Source organism: Thamnophis sirtalis, unplaced genomic scaffold, assembly GCF_051295495.1.
Source record: "Thamnophis sirtalis isolate CommonGarterSnake01/CBP01778 unplaced genomic scaffold, rThaSir2_p1.2 scaffold_8, whole genome shotgun sequence".
Classification (NCBI taxonomy): domain Eukaryota; kingdom Metazoa; phylum Chordata; class Lepidosauria; order Squamata; family Natricidae; genus Thamnophis; species Thamnophis sirtalis.
In genome coordinates, this window is record NW_028261388.1 from 48,492,636 (window position 1) to 48,513,964 (window position 21,329).

Below are 21,329 nucleotides of genomic sequence, written 5' to 3' on the forward strand. Positions count from 1 at the left end.
TGGTGATAGTCTTCATGAGAGCCGAGGCACTTTTACATAAAAATTCAGCTGCACCAGAGGTGGGTTGCTGCTGGTTCAGCCCGGATTGGGCGAACCAGTAGTAGCAGTGGCAGGAGGCTCTGCCCACCCGCTCGGATGCACAGAACTGCCACATGCACACACAAGCATGCATGGAAGCACGCCCAAACCACTAGTAAACAAATTAGCAACCCACTTCTGAGCTGCACTATAAGGAATTCAATCTTATGCATAGGGAAAGTTTTCCTTCTAATGGCAGAGAAACAGATCTACAGGCAGGGATCTAGTCAATTACATAGGCCTGTTCATTTTGGTGGGGAAAAAATTCTAATGTTATCTACTCAGTACAGTTCTCCAAGAAGTGGTCAGGGTGTGCCAGCTGGAGCTGGCTTATAGTTTTCTTTTTGCTGTCTCCTACCTTTTGGTACAGTCCATAATCCCAATTGGATTTAAAAAATAATCTTTCCTCTGCTTTGAGTTCCTTCTTGACATAAAGAATGTGTTTATTATAATGCAAGCTGTCTTATCTGAACATTTATCTAAGATAACTAGCGTGCCTTCTCTAGTAGGCTCAATCTATATGTGTGTATACTTGTGTCTGATATTGGTGTCTCATTGTAGTTAGAGAATTTTGAATAATAATATTGATGGTTTAGTGTAGTTAAGAAATTTTGAATTATTTAGGGATAAGGGCAATTGAGGAGAAAGAAATGTACAGTGAGGAAGAAGTTGTGTAGATAGAGGATTAAGATCAAAGGGCAATTCACTTAGATGGGATTAGACAAGGATGAGTCCTAGCTGAAAAAGAAGATGTGGGAAATTGAATAGAGAAGTATGGAATTCATATTGTATTGGCAATTCTGTAATATGGTATGTAAGGTGATGTCTGCTTATGTGGTCGGAAATAGCAAGGACTGTTCTTTGTACTTTTTGAAGTTTGATAGTTTTTCATAGTATTTGAAGTTTTTTTTTTAATTTGCTTATCTGGTTTTTTAGTTTGGTTTATGGGTAGATGGATGTTTGTATACTCATTAGGCCCTGCAACTTGTCAGAGGTTTTTTTTGTATGTGTGTGTTGAGTCATGTGGAATGTTCCACATGGAGAAATAGTGACATTTTCCTGGTGCTATTCACCCTTGCAGAGAAAGGGCCTGTTTGATATGTCTACTTTGACTGATTGATGGGTTCCTGAGGTTTAAGGTTGCCCCTGAGAATCTAGATGGCGGTTTAGCAAAGACCTTATTTCAAGCCTGGAATAGATGGGTGAGTGAGATCCTGGACTGGATTGCTGCTCTTTTCCATAAACTATAGGGTTTACCTTGATTTATTTGATGAGCTTTGAGAGATAACATGTTAGAAATAATGCTTAGAATGCTATGGAATGAATCCAACGAGATTGAACAGCTATCATCTAGTCTCTAGACTACCATTTTGGGCAAAGATAGTAGACAAAGTTACAGGGCAGCAGATACAAAATATTATCAAGCTTTGTATCAGAATCTTTTTAACCAGCCTGAGTATAGGATGAAAATTGCACTGATTGTTCCCATCAAAGCTTAGAGGTAGGGGAAAGCACAACTCTACTTGTTCTGTTAGTGACTTTTAATACCAACACCCAGGGTATCCTTCTGGTTTGTCTTTGAGAGTTTGGAATCAAAGGAATCATTTTTACATGGTTCTGCTCATTTCTGAGTGAAAAGTGAGTGTCTATGGAGTATGGCAGGGTGAGATACCATGATATGGAAGAACACAAGGAAGGGAAAGAGGGCCACAATTTGTTGCACCTCTTAAATACTACATGAAGCAGATGTGAGAGATCACTTGATTTGAAAAATGGCATCATCAATATCCAGACAATACCAAATTGTATATATTTATGCACAAATGAAAGCTGTGATGGAGATTTTAATTTGATGTCTGTAAAATATAAGGGTCTGGATTTGGAGAACCATGCCAAGACTCAACCAAGATGTAATGGCTGTTGATTTAGAAGTCAATAGTCTAAGACAGTATCAACAGCTTTAAATAGGCTGTTATTCCCCAGAAAGAGCTGGGCTCCTCATGTTCTGTTTCTGCTGAAACAACTAGTGGAAGCTATATCCAGGAGACTCTTTGACACACTCCTGATGTCCCAAAGGTGCTTTTTCAAGGGGAAACCGGATTTTCTTGTTTTCTAAAAGACATTTTGCTTCTCATCCAAAAAGCTTCTTCAGGTTCTTGGATGAGAAGCAAAATGTCTTCAAAGAAAAACAAGGAAGTCCAGTTGCCTCTTGAAAAAGCATTTTGGGGACAACTATGACCTGCTTGACTGGGAATCTCCACAGACACACTTCTGATGGTACATCACTTATGGCCTCTTTTTGAAACAGAAGGCATTAGCAATGGCCACTCATGGCCTTACCATCTCATTCTGAGATGACTGATTTACTCTGCACTATTGCCCAGAACTGCAGCTGCTACAAAGTTCAAGTTCCTGCATGCCTACAAGAGCAATCCAATGTTGTCATATTATATAAGATCTGCTGAAGTGGAATTGTTTGTTGGTGTTACCCAAGGTCATCTTTTTAACCCACAAAACCTTTCATGTCTTGAATCCTGGTTATTTCCATAACCACTTATTCTAAATGGAACCTGTTCCCCCTCCCCCCCAACAAAAACCTGCCACTTGATTAAAGGTGTACTTTAATATTTTTGTTTTAGCTTATATTCAAAAATAGATAGGTATGATTCATTTATTACACTAAGATATGGTTTATTTAATATTGAATTACTGAATAAAATATAGTAATTAGGGTGGATTCTTGCATCATGCAATGCCAAAAATCATGGTTTACAAACTTCAGTAATTTGATTTATGATCTTCACAAAATTAAAACAAGCCATCTTATAGGTTAGCCTAATGTGTGAACTCAACCATAATGTGAAAGAAGGATTTGGGGCAGAAGAAAAAGCAATCAAAGGATTTTCCATTTGTCTGACATATAATTTTTTTTTTTAAAGGAAGAGATATCCTTGGGAAGTAACAAAATGTCCTCAATACTATGGAGCATAACTTAAAATGTTTAAATTTAGGGGAATGATCATAGCAAGTGTTCATTTTCAAGCAGCACGGAAAAATAGTGTACCTTTTGAGTTTTTTTAAATTTTTTATTTTTTTATTTTAAACACATAAGCACATCAACAAAAACAAACACATAACTTAAAAATAACATAGGAACAATAAGTTCCATCGTATATCATATCGCAGTTCCGAATCAGTTTCTTTTCAGTTAGTGTTTTTCCTACTATACATTTCTATCTTTCATTCATAATCTCCTTATTCATTATCCATTTTTATGTACATTTCTTTATTTATTTAAACTTAGCTACTTATGACCAAATATTATTTACCTATATTATGCTTTATATTTTTACTGTCATTTATTCTCTTACATACAGATTATAGATATACATTCACATAATTATTCTTTTTCTTTGCCATTCTTATATTATTATTATTCCATTTGGAAGGTTATAAGGTATAGTTTAAAATGCTTTGTTTACCATCCTTCGCACCTGCTAAGACACCACCTCGTTTTCTCTTTCTTTTCTTTTCTCCCTCCTTTCCTTCTTTACTTCCTTCCTTCCTCGTCTCCGTCCCCTTCTTCCTTCCCTTACCTCTTCCCTACTCCTACCCTTTTTCTTCTCCTTCCTACCTTCTCTCCTTCTCTTTCTTTCTCTTCCTCCCTCCTCTTCTTCTTTTTCTCTCCCTTCTACCCACCTTCCGTTACCTCTTTCTTCTTCCCTTACCTCTCCATCACACTTCTTCTTCCTCTCCTACTTCCTCTCCTTCTCTTCCTCTCTCTTCTACCCTCCACTCCTTTCCTTTCCTTCGTCCCTCCATTCTCTACTTCCTTCCTCCCCTCCTTTCCTTTCTTCTTCCCTTCCTTTATTTTTCTATTGTTATAGGTGTCTCTTTCAGATCCCAGTTCATGTTTTCTTGGGGATGGTATTTCCATACACCCAACTTTGTTTCATATCCTTTCCTTTTTTTCTTTAGGATTCTACAGTCTATTTTCCAGCTATCATCCTGATTTGAATTCACAAATCTTGGCCCCCTTGTTTTACTCATAATTATTATTTTTGAGTGTTATTCTATTTTTTCATTTTATTCCTTTGTTCCACCCAACTATACCAATTATCCCATATCCGATAAAATTCTGATTCTTCTTTTCCCTGTATTTCTTTCGTTAATTTATCCATTTCGGCACAGTCCATAATTTTTCTTATTATTTCATCTTCATTTGGGGTTAGTTTATTTTTCCACTTCTGGGCGAAAGCGATCCTTGCTGCTGTAAGTATATGTAATATTAGATATTGTATTTCTTTTTTGTATTTTGTCGGTATAATTCCTAATAGAAAGAGTTCAGGTTTCCAATCTAACTTAACCTTTGTTATTTCTTCCAACCAATTTTTGATCCTTTTCCAGAATTTTTTTGCCTCTTCACAAGTCCACCATAAATGATAATATGTGCCATGTACCGAATCACATTTCCAGCAATTTGGAGAGGTATTTGTTGAAATTTTGGCCAACCTTGATGGTGCCAGATGCCATCTATAAAGCATTTTGTACTGGTTTCCCTTGTATGGGATTGATAGTGTCATTCTTAAATTTATTCCCCCAAATTTTTCCCATTTGTCTAGTTCAATGTTATAGCCAAAGTTCTGTGCCCATTTTATCATTGGTTTTACAATTTCCTCTTCCATTTGATACTTCAAGAGGAATTTGTATATTTTTCCTATCATCTTTCTGTCCGGACTTTGAATAATTTTATCCAATTCGTGTGGTTCTGTTTCAATACCATATATTTTAGTGTCTTTATTGTATTTAGTTTTAATTTGGAGGTAAGTTAGCCAATCAACTTTCATATTCTGATCTGCCAATTCTTCATTTGTTTTTAAATTTCCCTGTCAATTAGATCTCTGTATTTTAGGATTTTATTCCAATCTGTAAAATTTGGGTTTGTCGTTCTTTCTGTTGGTGATAGCCAATTTGGGGTTTTCACATAGTGGATTTTTTTGATTTTGAGCCATTGTTGCAGTAAAGTTCTTCTAATTAAATGATTTTGAAAGTATTTGTGCGTTTTATGTTTGTCTTCCCATAAGAAATTATGCCAGCCTGCCTGGAGGTCATGGCCTTCTAAGATCAGAATTCTTTTATTCTTTAACTCAATCCAATCCTTCATCAGTCATTGTTATTGCAGTTGCATTGCATATAGATCCCAATTTGGTAGTGTTAAGCCTCCCCTCTCCTTGCTGTCTTGCATTGACTTTAATTTGATCCTTGATTTGCGTCCCTGCCAAATAAATCTGGTAGTTAATTTCTTTAAATCTTGAAGGAATTTTTTACCTGGACTAATAGGAGCGGTTTGCAACAGGAAAAGTATTCTTGGTAAGATATTCATTTTAATTGTTGCTATATGTCCCATAAGTGATAATTGAATATTCTTCCAATTTTCTAAATCTTTCTTTATTTGTATCACTAATTTATTGTAATTATCCTCTTTGATTGTGGAACATTTTGCTGACAACCAGATCCCCAAATATTTTACTTTCTTAGTTAACTGCAATCCGGTTGCTGCTTCCAGTTCCTCTTCTTGCTTTTTTGTCATATTCTTAGTTATCATTTCTGTTTTGTCCTTATTAATCTTTAGTCCTGCCACTTCACCATATTCTACTAATTTTTGAATTAGTTCCAAACTAGATTCTAATGGGTCCTCTAAGGCAAATACTAAGTCATCGGCATAGGCTTGGACTTTATATTCTTCATTTTTAAGTCTTAAGCCTTTTATTCCCTGGTCATTCCGAATTTCATTTAATAAAGTACCTTTTGAGTTTTGTATGCACCCTAGTAATGTTTAGCCAGAAATTCTTTTATATTTTTAGGGAAATTTGATTTCTAGTGTATGTAATTCTGTACAATCATCTATCATATCTTTTCCAATTTTATTTCTCAACAACAAGGAAACACTTTTTACAGCATCAGTCAAATGAACTATTTCAGAGTTCCAATAATGTTCACAATTCACAGCAAGAATTTGAGACTTCAGGATATGAGGTAAACAGATGCGCTTTCATTATAAAATGACCAAAAAAAATGGTTTACCACACAATTTAATTTCAAATGGTTGCCTTGTATGATATAACATGAAATTCAATGGAACATAAATGTGATTAGGACTAGTTTACTTAACTTCAATTTGAATTATATTAAATCCAGATAAGCATGAAAGGTAGATCGTAACATTAATTCCTATTAATGGTGAATTGATATACAATGTGCATTCCAGTGGGATATCATCTAGATCTTAATTTACTCTAACCCTACTCTGCTGCTTGGTGCTAGCAACTGCGAAGTATATCTTAACATACGCCTTGTGATAAAATAAAACTAGCTATTTTTATGAAGATGTGATATAAATTTATATAAAATAAAAACTCTCAATTTCAAAAAATCATAGTTTATTATCTCTAGTAACATATTATATTGCATAAATACTCTGTCTTGTTATATGTCTTTTTTAAAAAGGTGATAACTTAAGAAATTGTTTTAGACAACAAATATAAAAATAAATACATTCATTACAGTATATGCATTTGTTATCAATTATAATCCTTCTCAGAAGGGAAATTTTTTAAAGTACTTATAAAGTATGTATCATTTCTAATACATTTTACTATATACATATGAAGAGACATATTCTCTCATAGTCTATAGCCTAGCAAATAACTTTAAATATGCAGATACTGGAAAATTGCTGTGGATGGACCTGCTATCCTGCAGCTTAATTTTCCCCGCTTTACAAGTGATTTCAGCAGTGTAAAGTTGTTGGATGCAGTGAGACAACGTAAGGGTCTTCCAGATATCTTGTGACTGTTAACTCTTGTATTTCCCAACCAGCATAGTATTTGGCTATATTGTCTGAGCACATCTGGAATTCATTTGGATATGAAAAGCTGTAATAAGAGATGTTCCATTTATAGTGGAATTTTATGTTTGCAAAAGGTCGTATGTAAGCATGTTACTGCTGACCACCATGGCAACTGTTAGTGTATGTGAAATGGCAGCTTCTCAGGATTATTTCTTCATGAAGAAGCCAGATTTCATATAAAAATTATGCATGTGTTCCAAAGGTCTGTTAGATTTTGGAACAAATATGATAAAGGAAAGGGAAGAGAATTAAATTTTGAATATTTCTTTTTCTTTCCCTCCCTTCCTTCCTTCGTGGCTTTGAACTGCAAGGTATCTCTTAAAAAGATTAAATACATTCTAATGTTTGGAATTTTAAGCATCCAGGACTACTTGTTTTGCCTCTCCATGAAAAATGTAATTGAAAAGTCTCTTTAAATGATGTGGGTTTTGTTACATGTGAGGTAGGCAAGACCTGACCAAAAATTAAACTGCCTTTTTTCTTCCCCACTTTGATCAGGAAAGGTATTTTATCAGTACCACAATAAAATTTCCAGAAGTGAAAAAAATGCTATTCCTGCTAGAATGCAAACGTTTCCTTAAATTTGTTTTGGCCATGGCATACTTTGTTTAACTTGTAAAAAAACTAAGATTAAGAGATGTGTGTTTCTGAGTTTGCTAGCAACTAAACTGGCATTTTTATCTACTGTTCATACTGACGGGATTCCTTCCCACTCCACCAAGATTTAACACCATCTCATAATATTTGCACTGTCCCATCTGAGTGACTCTACTCTGAATTTCCATGCACAAATTATAGTTGCTACCTCTCACTTCAATTTCAGTGCTTTGGTCTGAATATACATACATACGTACATACCTATATATATATATATATTTATATCTGTAGATTTCTATTATAGTTTAGCTGCAAAGTGTAACATTACAAAAGTCCTTTAAATGTTTTGGCTTTTTTGAAAGGTCACAGCTTTCATGTGTCAAAATTGTACCATCAAAAGAAATGCACTTTAATAACCTCTGTTTGAAACCCTTCCCACATGTCTTGGAACACAATGACCAGTTTCCTAGCTGCCATCGTGGGCATGGTGTGTCTGCACATGGTCGTACATCACTTGGCTTGAGTTCTTTTGCACAGTCTGAGGCAGGTCGTCCAGTGAGGTCTCTGCATTGTACAGATCTCTTCTGCAAGCCAGTACCACATGACTTAGAACATTCTCCCCATTCTTCAATAATCCATTCAGATAAAACTGTCTCCTTGATTGCATTGAAAGATTCAGTCTTACTGAAAGGCTCCTCAGCACCCAACTGTGTTGATTTCTTCATAAAATAGGTATATTTGATTTTAGATCGAAATGAATTGCCCACAGTAAGGACCTGTATCGTTAATGGTTCCTTCAGTGGGCTGAAGCTACGAATTCTTTCCAGAGAAGCAGATGAACCACTATATCTAAAAACATTTCCTTTATAAGTAATATCTTGCTCCATTGTTGTTAGTGTATAGTCACCATTGAGAATATAAGTATCATCGGCTACTTTGATTGCAAGGAAGCTTCCATCTTGCCGCGTACCCCTATGATTTCGTTGCTTAACTTCTATGTTTGTTGCCCCAACAGGAATCACAGCAACATCATGGTAACCAGGTCTACAGGAAAGAAGAGGAGTTATTGTTGAATACCAGCACCTCTTAATTATGAAGGACTCCTATCACGTGCAATAACTTAGGTTGAATCTTATAAAGCAGTAATGCATCTTGATAACTTTGTAACTAAAATAATATACTAACATAAAACCTGCAGTTGATTTACAATATGAAACATTGCTTCCTATACCAATTTCATTAAACAATTCAAATGAAAAAAATGTCTTTCATGTTAATGAGTAGGGTAACAACTCCTAAAGTATGAAAACACACCTGACATTAGAAAACATTCGAGATACTTTCTTGCAGGTAGATCCGTTGCCTCCACAGATGCCACATTTATCAAACTTCTTACTGGATCCTATAACACGATCACAACCTGCTTTTATACATTGCCCTTGGACACAGATTGAAGTGGAATCTGGACTACATAAAGTTCCATCTACCACCTTTAAAGCAAGGAAGAATTGATTAGAAGTTATACAAAGTTTATCATTAAATTTTTAAAGTACTGAACAAAACCCAGGCAGTTAATCCATTTTAAGTTTTATTTTAAAATCAAAGTGTCCTTGGGGTTTATATATTATGTTAATATGGGCTATGATATAGTGCCATTATGATTTCATTATAATTTATGAATCACAGTTTATAGCTTATCTATAAACTATACTTATAAACTATTTATAAAGTTTAATTTTTATGAAAAGACCAAAAAATGCCATGTTTTAGCTGAATTATAAACAAAGATAAAAAGTGAAAAACTGTAGTACATTTTGACAATCTAACACTATTTCTGAAATTATCTTGTTTTGGAAATGCAAATAAAATCAAAATAAGATGTCCAGGAGACATCAATTAAGAAGAAACACACTTCTGAAACATGTTAGACAACCCAGCATGATAGATATGTATTATCAATATACAAATTATACACCCAACTCCTAAAGAAAATTAATTATGGAAAATATTTCTGAAATTGGAGTAGGAATAGATTGATTGCACAACTTGAGAAAACAATTCTGAAATAAAAATTCTGTGTGAACTTGTTGGGAAGGGAGGAAGAAGAATTTTCCGCCCAAATTTATAGTTCTCCATACTACTGAACAAGTATTGTGAGAAGCAGCAAAATTCCTGCTTTGATCAGCTAGATGCAGGTAGTTGCATGTAAAGTGTCTAAAAGGTGATTAAAAAATAATTAACAATTATCTTGTTAGAGTCAATCTTTTCCAGACTGACAAGAAATGGGAATTATACTAGGTTGGGGTATACAACTCTCAGTAGCTGTCTTATATCCCCCATGACCAAAACAAGCTCTGGATGTTTTAGCTTTTCTATCACCAAAAACATAATATTTATACTGATTGATTTGGCTATCTTGCAACAGCAACTCCTGGTGGCTTAAAATTGTGTGGAAGCATTTTAAAAAAAAGAACTAAAAATACAACTCTTGAATAAAACAAACAGTAATCTGTTTTTTATTAATATCTTAAGGGTATTTTAACCACCAACCTAATTATGTTAATATTGCTAATGCCCAATTTGCATTTTGGCAGAAAGACAACTCATTTAGCATCTAAAATGGACTGTCTTAATTACTTCAGAAGTGCTTCAAGCTTGAAACACTTGATCATGAAACAATGATTTGGAACGTAAAATAGGATATTTTAATATTCAAAACAATTTGAATTAGAAGCATTTTGCACCACCACCTCAGTGATTATCATACCAATTGATATTTTGTGTGATGAAAAATATCTCTTTAGGTTTTTAAGCTTTTTATACTTGTTTTGTTAGTTAACTTCATAATAGAAACCAAATCAAAAGTGTTTGAGTGTTTTTTGGAAGTAAAATGTTTAGTAATTATACTATACATTGCTAGAATACTAAGAATGATCACAGCTGATGGCAGCAAGTGTCCAACTTTGTCCGGATATAAAATGTTACTTTGCTTATTACATTCATCAATTCTACAAGCAGTCAAAGTTAACAAATACATATAAAAGTGTTTGATGTATATGACATGCACTTGTACCCACCTTTGGTTGAAGAACAAAAAAATATCCAGTGCCTTTGGCAAGGCAAACCAGCTTGCATCTATCTTTGGGAGAGACTCCAGCAAACTTAGGTATCCATTCCACTGCAAGGCTAGTTCCAAAAGATTTGGAAATATCATTGTGAGCCTCACATTGTTCTTCCCTGAAAGTTTTGTCTGTAAATTACGAAGACATTGATCAGGCTTAGCAGACTCGTGTTTTATTTTATAATTGCATTTATAAAATAATGTAAAACTTACTATTCTCTGGACAATCTTCAATATTACAGGATCTGTACTGCACACGCTTGCCTTCACAATACTTTCCTCCATTCTTTGGAACTGGGCTATCACATTCTCGCACAGAATATTGCACTCCTCCACCACATGTTCTTGAACACTCTCCCCATGGTTCCCATGAGCCCCAGCCTCCATGAACAGGGATCTACAATTCAAAACAGTGAAACAAATGTGCATATTAAAACAACTTGAAAAAGCATTTTATAAGAGGAGGGTGGCATAAAATTTAGAAATAGTTATGATCCTATTATTTACCTAACATGTATTATGGCTGTGGTGTTTTAGGCCTTCAAGGTAAAGCAACACCCTTTCATGCTATTCAAAATTAGCTAAAAACTAAAAATAAACCCTATGCACTTTTGCTCATAAGTAATGCATATTGAATCTAATGAAAGTTCTTTTCAATACTTATATACTGGGTATTTCTGATAAATATGAGGTACAGAATATTTTCTCATTTATAGATCATTCCAGGGTAGATCATCAAAACAGAAACAATAACGGTTTATTATAACTTATTTGTTATTTTTATACATTATTGTTAATTACTGAATGGCAAATTAATTTTAAACACTGTTTTGATAACATTTTTCTGCAACAGTCATCAAATGGTACTTCAAAATTTTATTCACTTTATATTTATTAAATAAAAGTTTAAAAGGAAAATTAAAAAAATACATTTTTAAATTAAAAATTAAACCTGAGTAATTCAGAATATTTTATCTTACTCAACTACAAGGACATGACTTACATCATATAGCTTCTTGTCTGTTTTATTAATGCACTTGCCATTCATGCACCATTTTCCCTCTGCACAACTGGTACCATCTGCCCAAGGAAAATGTTTGGTTTGGCACATAAGCACTCCACCAGAAGTACCAGTACACCACAAAGTTGTACAAATGCTAGCAGAATCAGGACAATGTCTGGATTCCTCCCCAAATGTAAATTGGCACTGTCTATTAGCATCATACATTGTGCCAGGAAGATCAGAAGGAAATTGCAATGGCCTGTGAGGTTTGTCCAACAGACACTCACCTGGAAATAAAGAAAAACCATATTGTGACCTTTGACTATTTTTCTTTTAAATATTGTGGTGTCACTCTTTGAAAAATGACAGAAATTAGAATATATCTATTCAAATGCCTGACTCATGACTTCAGAAGATAAATTTTAGTCTGTTAACTTTTCTGGTTTAAATTTAAAGAATGTTTACAAATATAAAGTTACTGTATTTTTCGGAGTATAAGACACACCTTTTTCCCTCAAAAAAGCGGCTGAAAATCTGGGTGCATCTTATACACTGAATACAGCATTTTTTTGTCTCCAGAAACCCCGTCCCCTTCACCAAAGTGGCCGTGCATAGCTTTAAGAGAGCTCTTGGAAGCTGGGGAGGGCAGAAATGAGCCATTTTTTGCTCAGCCGCCAGGAGTATTCTATAAGCCTCCTAAAGGCTATATATGCCATCTTTTGGAAGGAGTGGGGGAAAGGGCGTGTTTTTTCAAATGGGTGTGGTTTCTGCTTGTTTTTGGGGTCCACATCCCCCCAGGAGCACTCTACAAGCCTCCTAAAGGCTATTCATGCCCTTTAAAAAAAAATGGGCCAGTTTTTGTGAAAAACAGGCCATTTTTGGGAGGTCTACAGAGTGCAAAAACTTTTTTTTTAATTTGCCTCTTCAAAATCTTGGTGCGTCTTATACTCCGAAAAATACATGTGAAGTACATTTGGAAGATTTTGATAGTTCATTACAAACATTAAATTGCTACTTGTTTGAACATAAGCAAGTGGCAAACTTTATCACCCAGGCATTTCCTTTCCTTTCGGTTAGACCAATGCTTCCAGAAAACACATCATTATGGCATTTGGGAAAGATATGGAAAAGAGTTGAACAGTCATTTGTCTAGGATCCAATAAGTTCTCCTGGTTAGGCTAGGTTGGACTGGAAGACTTCCAAGGTACCTTCCAATCATGATTCTAAGTTAGAGCCTGCTAATATTTAGTAATCCAGCCATTTATATGCAAATTATTATTATGCTATCACCTTGATGGCAAACCTATGGCACGTGTGACACAGGTGGCACACGGAGCCATATCTGTCGGCATGCACACCAGCCAGCTGATTTTTGGGCTTCCGGAAGACCGGGGGAGGCCGTTTTTGCCCTCCCAGGCTTCAGAAAAGACTCCAGAGCCTGGGGAGGGTGAAAAATGGGCTCAACAAGCCTAATGGAAGTTCGGAAATGATCTGTTTCCAGCTTCTGGAGGGCGGGGGAGGCCATTTTTGCCCTCCCCAGGCTCCAGGAAAGCCTTCAAACTTCCAGTTCCTACCCACCCCCCAGAGGAAATACCAAGCTCAGCTTGGAGGTGATTTGATTTGATTTATTGCATTTCTATGCCGCCCTATTCCCAGAGGGACTCAGGGCGGCTCACAAACCAAAGCAAGGGGAGGGGGGATACAAACAGGAGGAAAACAACGGACAAACAACTACAACAATTTAAAAACAATCAACAACCACACAATTCGAGCGGGGACGGGAACTCGTCAGCCCCAGGCCTGTCAGAACAGCCAGGTTTTAAGGGCTTTGCGGAAAGCCTGAAGGGTGGTGAGGGTCCGAATCTCTACGGGGAGCTCGTTCCAGAGGGCCGGAGCAGCCACAGAGAAGGCCCTCCTCCGGGTGGTAGCCAATCGGCATTGGCCGGTAGATGGAATTCGGAGGAGGCCTAGTCTGTGGGATCTAATAGGTCTGTTGGAGGTAATTGGCAGCAGGCGGTCTCTCAAGTACCCAGGTCCCATACCATGAAGGGCTTTATAAGTGACGACTAGCACCTTGAAGCGTATCCGAAGACCAAGAGGCAGCCAGTGCAGCTCGCGGAGGATAGGTGTGACATGGGTGTACTGGGGTGCACCCACAATCGTTCGCGCAGCTGCATTCTGGACAAGCTGAAGTCTCCGAATGCTCTTCAAGGTGAGCAGTGCCATGCATGTGGTGTGTGTATGTGTGCACGCATGCACATATGGTGGCGCGCTTTGCATTATGGGTGTCATCACTGGTCTATCAGTTGTATTACTCTTTTCCATGAAGTTATGATTCACTTCTTCTGGACTAAAATAAATTTCTTGGGACAGAGCCACATGGTTCACTGACAAAAGCACGCCAACAAAATCGCGGGGAGAAAAGCGCGAGTTCGAAATCGCGCCGACGAATGAGCACAGAAGCGCACCGACAACAGCGAGCCAACAGAAGCACGCTCTAAACCTAACCCTTAAGGTAACCCTAAAGATAACCCTAACCTAACCCCTAACCCTGAACCTAATCCTAAACCTAACCCTGTATGTAACCCTAACCCTTACGCTAACCCTTACCTTAACCATAATGGTGCTTCTGTCGGCGCTCTTTTGTCGGCGCGCCTTTGTGGGCGCGCTGTCAATGTCGCGGTTTTATCACCGCGCTATTGTCGGGCGTGCATTTGTCACGGAGCCACATATCTTATTTGTGTGGCTGCAATTTAATGTTATTTTAACTGATTTGAAAATATTTAAAACATTTTAATGCAATTAATTCTAATATTAAAATCCAGCATTTTGAATGGAATTGTTAGAAATATAAGCAGCATGTTTAAAACTTACCATGACCATTATCCAAAAAGGTAGTTATCATGTATGCACTGCATGGAGACCACGGATGGCTTCGATCCAAGTTGGAAAGCATAGATGCCATCATATGAGAATCCCTATTTATACCATTAATACTGGAACACTGCTTTGCATCATCATGTGGCATATTAAACACATGGCCTTTAAAAAGAAGAAAAAATAGTGATGAACTCATCACACATTAAAACATACATGGGAACTTACTAGTTGGACTTATCATTGCTATGTGACACCACCATTAGTTAATATTTTATTCCGAGTTCTATTCAAGCCATTGATTGTCATCTATTTATATGGTTTCGAGGCCTTTGTACCTTTGATACCTTCTATCTCGGATAGATTAAGCTGAAGTCCCTCAATCATCATGCTGAAGATCTCATTTCTGGATGATAGCTTTCCATGGAATAGTTGGTCCATGTGGCCCTTACTTTCATGGAGTTTTGGAAATTTGTCAAGAGTGTTTTTTTTGGAGGACTGTGAGACTAATTCTGGTTTGAGTGTGACATGACAATATGAATTTTGTTTGAAGCTATTATTGTCCTACTGTTGATTGTTATATAGAATAATAGAGCTGGAAGGGATCTTGGAGGTCTTCTAGTCCAACCCCGATTAGGCAGGAATTATTATGTAATACATTGTGTAATATGATGTAATTACACTGTAAACTACTAAATAATTTACTGCATTACCATGCATTTTTTTAATTCTATATTGCTTGGAGTCTGATGGATCAGAGTAGTATTGAAATCTTATAGACACACTTTAATATTATATTGTATATTTAATTTTATTTTAAGCACTGAGTTTTTATGCTCGCTTGTAAGAACTGATATCAAAACCTAAAGCCAATGTTCACCTCCTCTTTTACTCCATATGATAATTTAAAGACTTCAATTTTTTTATAAATCAACTATGATTTATAAATCATATACACAGTTTTCAATTTAACACACAAGATTTGTGTGGGTGTACTTTAAAAGTATCAGCCACTTCTTTCCCTCTGAAACTTAAATGAATTTACTTTTTGCCACTGAAAAATATCACTTTACAATATTCAGTAGTCCTTTTCACATATACTGAAAAAAATTAGCTCATAGTTTTTTCCCAATGTTGGTAAAACCTGGACTTCTGATGGTTTATACTACAAGTGGAATATACCTGAATGACGCATTAAAAAAAGAACAACCTCTGGGACATTCTGAGATAGTGTTTCTCAACTTCAAAATTTTTAAGATATGTGGACTTTAACTTCCAGAATTCCCCAGCCAGCTTTGGGAATTGAAATTGACACAGCTTGATGTCGCTGAGATTGAGAATCACTGTTTAGGAGAAAGGTTATGGTCTAACCTTTTGTCTCAATCTAGATTTTGTACACAATGACTGAAGCCAATACTTTTGTCTGACATGGCAGAGTCTAGGCACCATGGTGAGAACTAGACCACAGTAACTGCAAGAAACAACTGATTTAAAGCCTTAACTGCAGACCAATATGATAAGGCATGTTTTTAAAACAAATAAGCTTGCCACAAATTTCCCCTGAATTTCAATTACCTAATTCATGAGTGGTTGTAAAAGCAGCTTGCAAGCCATCATCTTCTATGACAGAGCAACTGCGGTTTGGATCACAAGCAGTTCCCACATCAGCCATCCCAAGAGTGTCACATGTTTTGGCACCACAGAGATCCTATAAAAAGAAAATATGTACTTTCATTATTAATTGGGTCAGGAGCTTGTCTGACAGAATGAAATTATTTTGGCAATATTCCTTTCATAATGGAAAGAACAGTCTTCAAAAATAAAAAATGTCATTCAATATGGAAGGAGTATTAGGAACAGATGATAATGACTGCAGTATCATTACAACCTTGCTGCAACAGATGTTTAGTGTACTATTTCGATGAATTAGTTAAGTGAACTATTTCATTATCTCACATTTTACATGATAATAGTCTCTCCTCAATTTTTACAGCTATTTGTCAAGGGAGAGACTTGAAACGTCTTCTTAATGCTTGAAAGAAACTGGATGTTCATGGTCATGTAACAATAAAGTTTCCTAATCAAACACTCAACAAATATTTTGTTCACTATTTAATAACACTATTAAAGGTGTAACAAATTAAATTTATGGTACCAGCTCATTCCAAGAAACCACACTTTTGACATACTCTTTGAAATATTTCAAATTAAAACATGTAAAAGTAAAAGAAGTATTTTTGAATCTACTGATTGAAGAAAGTTCAAATTACATTAACTGGATCCTATAAATATCCAATCTTTCCCATATTTCACCTTACCTGTCTGGTAAAAAGAATTGCAGTATCATAGTGTTCTGCGTGCCGGTCACTGGGAGGATTATGTTGCTTCTGCCAGTTACAAAAATTCCTTAAAGTGAGAGCAGCATTTGAAGATACATCAGGCCCCTTCTGCTCATCATAGATGACTATTATTTTCACTACTACCAAATTAATAGGGTTTCGGATACTGGGATGCTTGTACATTCTACTAGCCACAGACAGGAGTGTGAGAAGGTAGTGCTTCAGTCCACTGCCATGGAACTCTGCCATCGATTGGTCTGCTACAAGCAAAGTTTCCACATAACGGGGGCTTGACACAAATCTTTTCTTCCTTATACGTCTATTTTCTATATTAAAAAAAGCAAAATGTAAGAAATATATATTACCAATATTTCCCAACAGTATTTATGCAACTGGCAAATTATAATCATCAACCACTGCCAAGCCAGAATGGGAATCACAAAGATTATCTAAACAGCCCATTTTTTTAATTCATTTTAAATAAAACTTTTTAAAAAGTTTTTAAAGAATATTAATGAATGTTAATCCTACTAGAAAGGGTTAAATCCTCAGACTGCGTATTAAGAAATATTTCCATTAAGGATTTTCAACATGAATCATTGCTGCTGTCAATACATTTTAATAGTGATCCTCCTTAAATATTAACATTACTGAAATGAAAGACTTTGCCTGGATCTGATCCAAAATTTCCCAAGGGCATGGAAAGGGAAATACTCCCACTTTGTTTCTCCAGTTTCCAGTTCCTGTTTAGTAATCAAATAGAAAGGAGTTTCAACTTGCTACAACTAAATGTACTTCAGTTATGAGGGCCTGGCAAGGTTTATGCCCAGCCTGAAGTTGGATGGGAGTTACTCCGGGACATCAATTGATTGGGAACTAAAAAAATAACCATGCTGGAAGAATGGGAGTAGTAAACCACTTCTATTTGGCTGTTGAGGTAACTACACAAATGTGTTGATGAATTAATCAAGAATTCAGTTCAACTTGAAAGAGACTTCTCTGTTAAAAAGCAATTACAGTACTTGAAAGATATGCCTTCCCATAAAAAACATGTTTGTTGTCACATAAAAATCCTACGTATTAATATCTTATGTTTGTGGCTTTCTGCATGGGAAGCCAGTACAATAATAAACAGTTGAGTTCAAGAGGATCTGAGAGTGGACTGTCCTTGAATCAGCACCAAACAGCATCCCAAAACAGCGTAATGTAGATGGGGTTTAGCATAAAGCTCTTCAGAATCGTCTGTTCCAAAATTGGTAAATATTGCACATTTTTAATTCCAAGTATTCTGCAAGCTAGTATCCTACAAATATTTATTGCAATTCCAACAAGGCGGAAGGGCCAATGGCTATCAATTCTGGAAATTGGAATCCAATATGTATAGAAGGAATCAGATTAAAGAAACTTTATGATACCTTTATATGAATAGAACTGAAAGCTTTAAAGTCCTCTTTGAACTGAACTTGTCTTCAAATGACTAAATGAACACATTTGTCTAGTTTTCTTGCCAAAAATATGGGAGTACTTTGTCATTGCCTTCTAGGATTTTTTATGGCAAAGTACTCCCATATTACTACCTCTAGTGATTATTATGCTAGGTAGGTCTAAAACAGAACATTGTAGAAATTACAATGTAAAATAATAGAGAAATAATCCCCTTAGGATATTCAACTAGGGCCTAGATTCTAGGTATTGATACTTACCAATGGACCTGAAAGTAATTAGAGCAGAAAAACTCCAAATTTCCCAATTAAGAGTGAGTAGAGCATTGTAAACCGAGACATGCAAACCAGTTTTAACTGAATTGCGCTTTGACTGACAATGTTATAACAGTAGAATCTTATGTATTCTTTCTTTTGCTGCATTTAACTCAGTGGAATTCTAAGTAAGGCATTACATTATGTTCAGCAAGAAAATATATCCCTTTGATTGCAAGGGTATTTCATATTATCTTTAAACAGCTATACACTACAGTATTCACACTATCAAAGTATGATTTGCAAACTAAACCATAAACCAGCTAATATTTCAGTTTACCATGAATGTACAGACCATATATATGAAACATATATGCACTGCACCAGATAACTAGCTGAATTCAGTAAGCCATATGATGGAAATTCAGGCACACATTTTCCATGTAGGGCATTCTTGTTTTGTGACTGCATTTTCCTTATTGCATTGTATTATAATCTCATTTATTAGGTGCATCTCACAAAATACAGGTTCAGAAGGACCACTTTGGAGTAGATATGCGCAAGCTGTCATCAATCAGTAACGTCTGAAATGTTTGTTACAAAATGTCTTTCACTAATCGTTATGTCAAACATTATTTAGCCTAAGGCACACGAGACTTCTCCATTTTTAAGTATCTTCCCCTGTGTTTATAGAGAAACGTTAATCCCACGTGTCTCAAATGTGCTTTTTCTTCAGCTCTGAAGCTTCTTGGATGAGAAGCGAAACGTCTTCAAAGGAAAACAAGAAAGTCCAGCTGCCTCTTGAAAAAGCACCTTTTGGGACAACTATGACCTGGATGGCTGAGAAGCTCGTTAATCCCACGTATTTAACCAGATTTGCTCCCATTCGTAAATCTTTACCCTGAGACTATTGGGAAATTCTGTCTATTGCAATCAAAATATTCGACTTCCCTCCAAATATCTGGATTCAAGAAGTCGCTAATTTAACGTCGATACCCCGAATCAACAACAACTTCCCTAATCCCACCACTTTCCAACATGAAAAGCCATGAAATTCAGATCAATATAGTACTTTTTAACGCCTCCATTTATGACCTCATCTTTTAGAGTGACCAATAGCAGCACGTCGAAACGTGATTTTTGGACCATTCCGATCACATCGAAAACTCTGCGTCTGGGGCGCATGCGTGCCCCGCAGCATCGTCACTGCTTCTCCCAAGAGCTACGCTCCTTGCTCGGACAAGGGCGACGAAGAGAGGAGCGGTGCAGGGAGAGTAATACCTGCGCGGGTCGCGTAGTCCGCCTGCTGCTTTTCCCCTCGGTGCCGCCGCCCTTTGGAGGCCGAAGTTTCGTCGGAGTCGGGCACCTCGCACTTAGCACCACTGCCACGGGGGACGGGGCTCTGCCGAGAACGGCTCAGGAGGTGGAGCTGAGACTGCTCCCCTCCTGCAGCCTGGGAGACGTTGGCCGGCTGAATGAGATATTCTGAGCCGCGCAGGTAGAAGGCGCCGCGGATCCCGCCGCAGAGGCTGAGCGCTGCGGCCGAGGCCGGATCCCCATTGACCGTGCCGGAATAGAAGCAGCTGGCTAAGTTCGCGCCGAGCGTTTGGTGGGCTTCCTCCTCTTCTTCCCTCCGGCCTCGGGGGCGGCTGCCAACATACTGGAACGTCAGAGCCGGAGCTAAGAAGCTGTCGTCGGGCTTCAGCTCCAAACTGAAGCGTTCGCCAAAGGCGTCCAAGCGGTAGAGCTGCTCGCCAGCCGCTCGCTGGGAATCCACTTTTACGGGCACCACCAGCTCCTCCTCCCGGGGCGAAGAAGGGCCGCCTCGAGCACCCAGCGAGAGCAACAGCGTGCTCAGCGCCAGGCATGCCTTAGCTCCCTTCATGCTGCACCACAGCGCGCGAGGCGACAGGAGGGGAAAATAAAGAACGAATTAACGACGAGGAGTTTTGAAAACGTTGAAAATGGCAAGCAAATGGCGCCTTAGCAGCACCGGGCAGAACGTCTGTCGAACCCTTTAGAGCCCGAACTAAATGCGCTGCTTGTAACGGCCTAGGCGGAGAAGAGCGCTGTAGGGGCTCCTTCCGCGCCCTGAGTTCACTGGCAAAGTCCTAAAGGAGAAATAGAGATAAGCGAGCCTCGGCTCTTCGCCTCGAGTATGGGAGCGAAGGCAACGCGCGCTTGCACTTATAAGGAAAAGGTCCGCCCCCCGCTTACCCCCCTCTGTCGTGGAGGCGGGAATCGGCTTGAGCTCATTTGTGCGTAAAGTCAGCGCGGCAACGGTACCCCTGGCTATCAGCCGTAGATTTCCCGAAGAGAGAGAACACATAAGCTGAGGAGGGGGGAAAATAGCTGCTTCTCTTTACCCGCTCACGCTACTATTCTCCCAAAGCTACCCTGCCTGGCAATCCTTTTACTCTTCCCCCAGCACAGCTTACGCTCCTCTGCAACTCAAGTTTTCCGCGTAGGAGCTGCTGCGGTTTCTTTTTCCAGGAGGGGGAGATTTGCTTGAATCCCTTCCATTCTAGTTCTGTGCCAGATCCTTTTTCCTTCCACCGCCCTGGCTATTCCAAGCCCTTTTGAGAGCCAAGGTTTTTAGGACAGCAGAGCACGAATGAAAGGGTACGAGATATTTTACACGTTTAGATGGATGTACGTTTCGGAAAAGTTTTCTAAAACTTTTCTAAAAGTTTTACTAAAACATAGT

At 37.5% G+C, this 21,329-nt stretch overlaps 1 protein-coding gene across 1 annotated transcript; it reads right to left on the reverse strand.

Moving 5' to 3' along the window:
* Positions 1-6,028: 6,028 nt before the first annotated feature.
* On the reverse strand, positions 6,029-20,761 carry ADAMTS1 (ADAM metallopeptidase with thrombospondin type 1 motif 1). Its single transcript, XM_014052338.2, has 9 exons — positions 19,904-20,761; positions 16,905-17,251; positions 16,162-16,294; positions 14,584-14,751; positions 11,710-11,996; positions 10,920-11,103; positions 10,663-10,835; positions 8,900-9,075; positions 6,029-8,629 (listed from the first exon to the last, which is right to left on the reverse strand). The coding sequence occupies exons 1-9, from the start codon at positions 20,505-20,507 to the stop codon at positions 7,891-7,893; spliced, it is 2,811 nt and encodes a 936-aa protein (XP_013907813.2). The 5' UTR covers positions 20,508-20,761; the 3' UTR covers positions 6,029-7,890.
* Between the last annotated feature and the right edge of the window lie 568 nt (positions 20,762-21,329).

Bases quoted from the DNA above. Each gene is read 5' to 3' on its own strand.
- ADAMTS1 (XM_014052338.2), bottom strand. From the start codon at position 20,507: ATGAAGGGAGCTAAGGCATGCCTGGCGCTGAGCACGCTGTTGCTCTCG. The intron at 17,252-19,903 runs GTATTACTCTCC...TTTTTAATATAG, and splicing joins GGACTACGCGACCCGCGCAG to AAAATAGACGTATAAGGAAG. The intron at 14,752-16,161 runs GTAATTGAAATT...TTCTTTTTAAAG, and splicing joins TACAACCACTCATGAATTAG to GCCATGTGTTTAATATGCCA.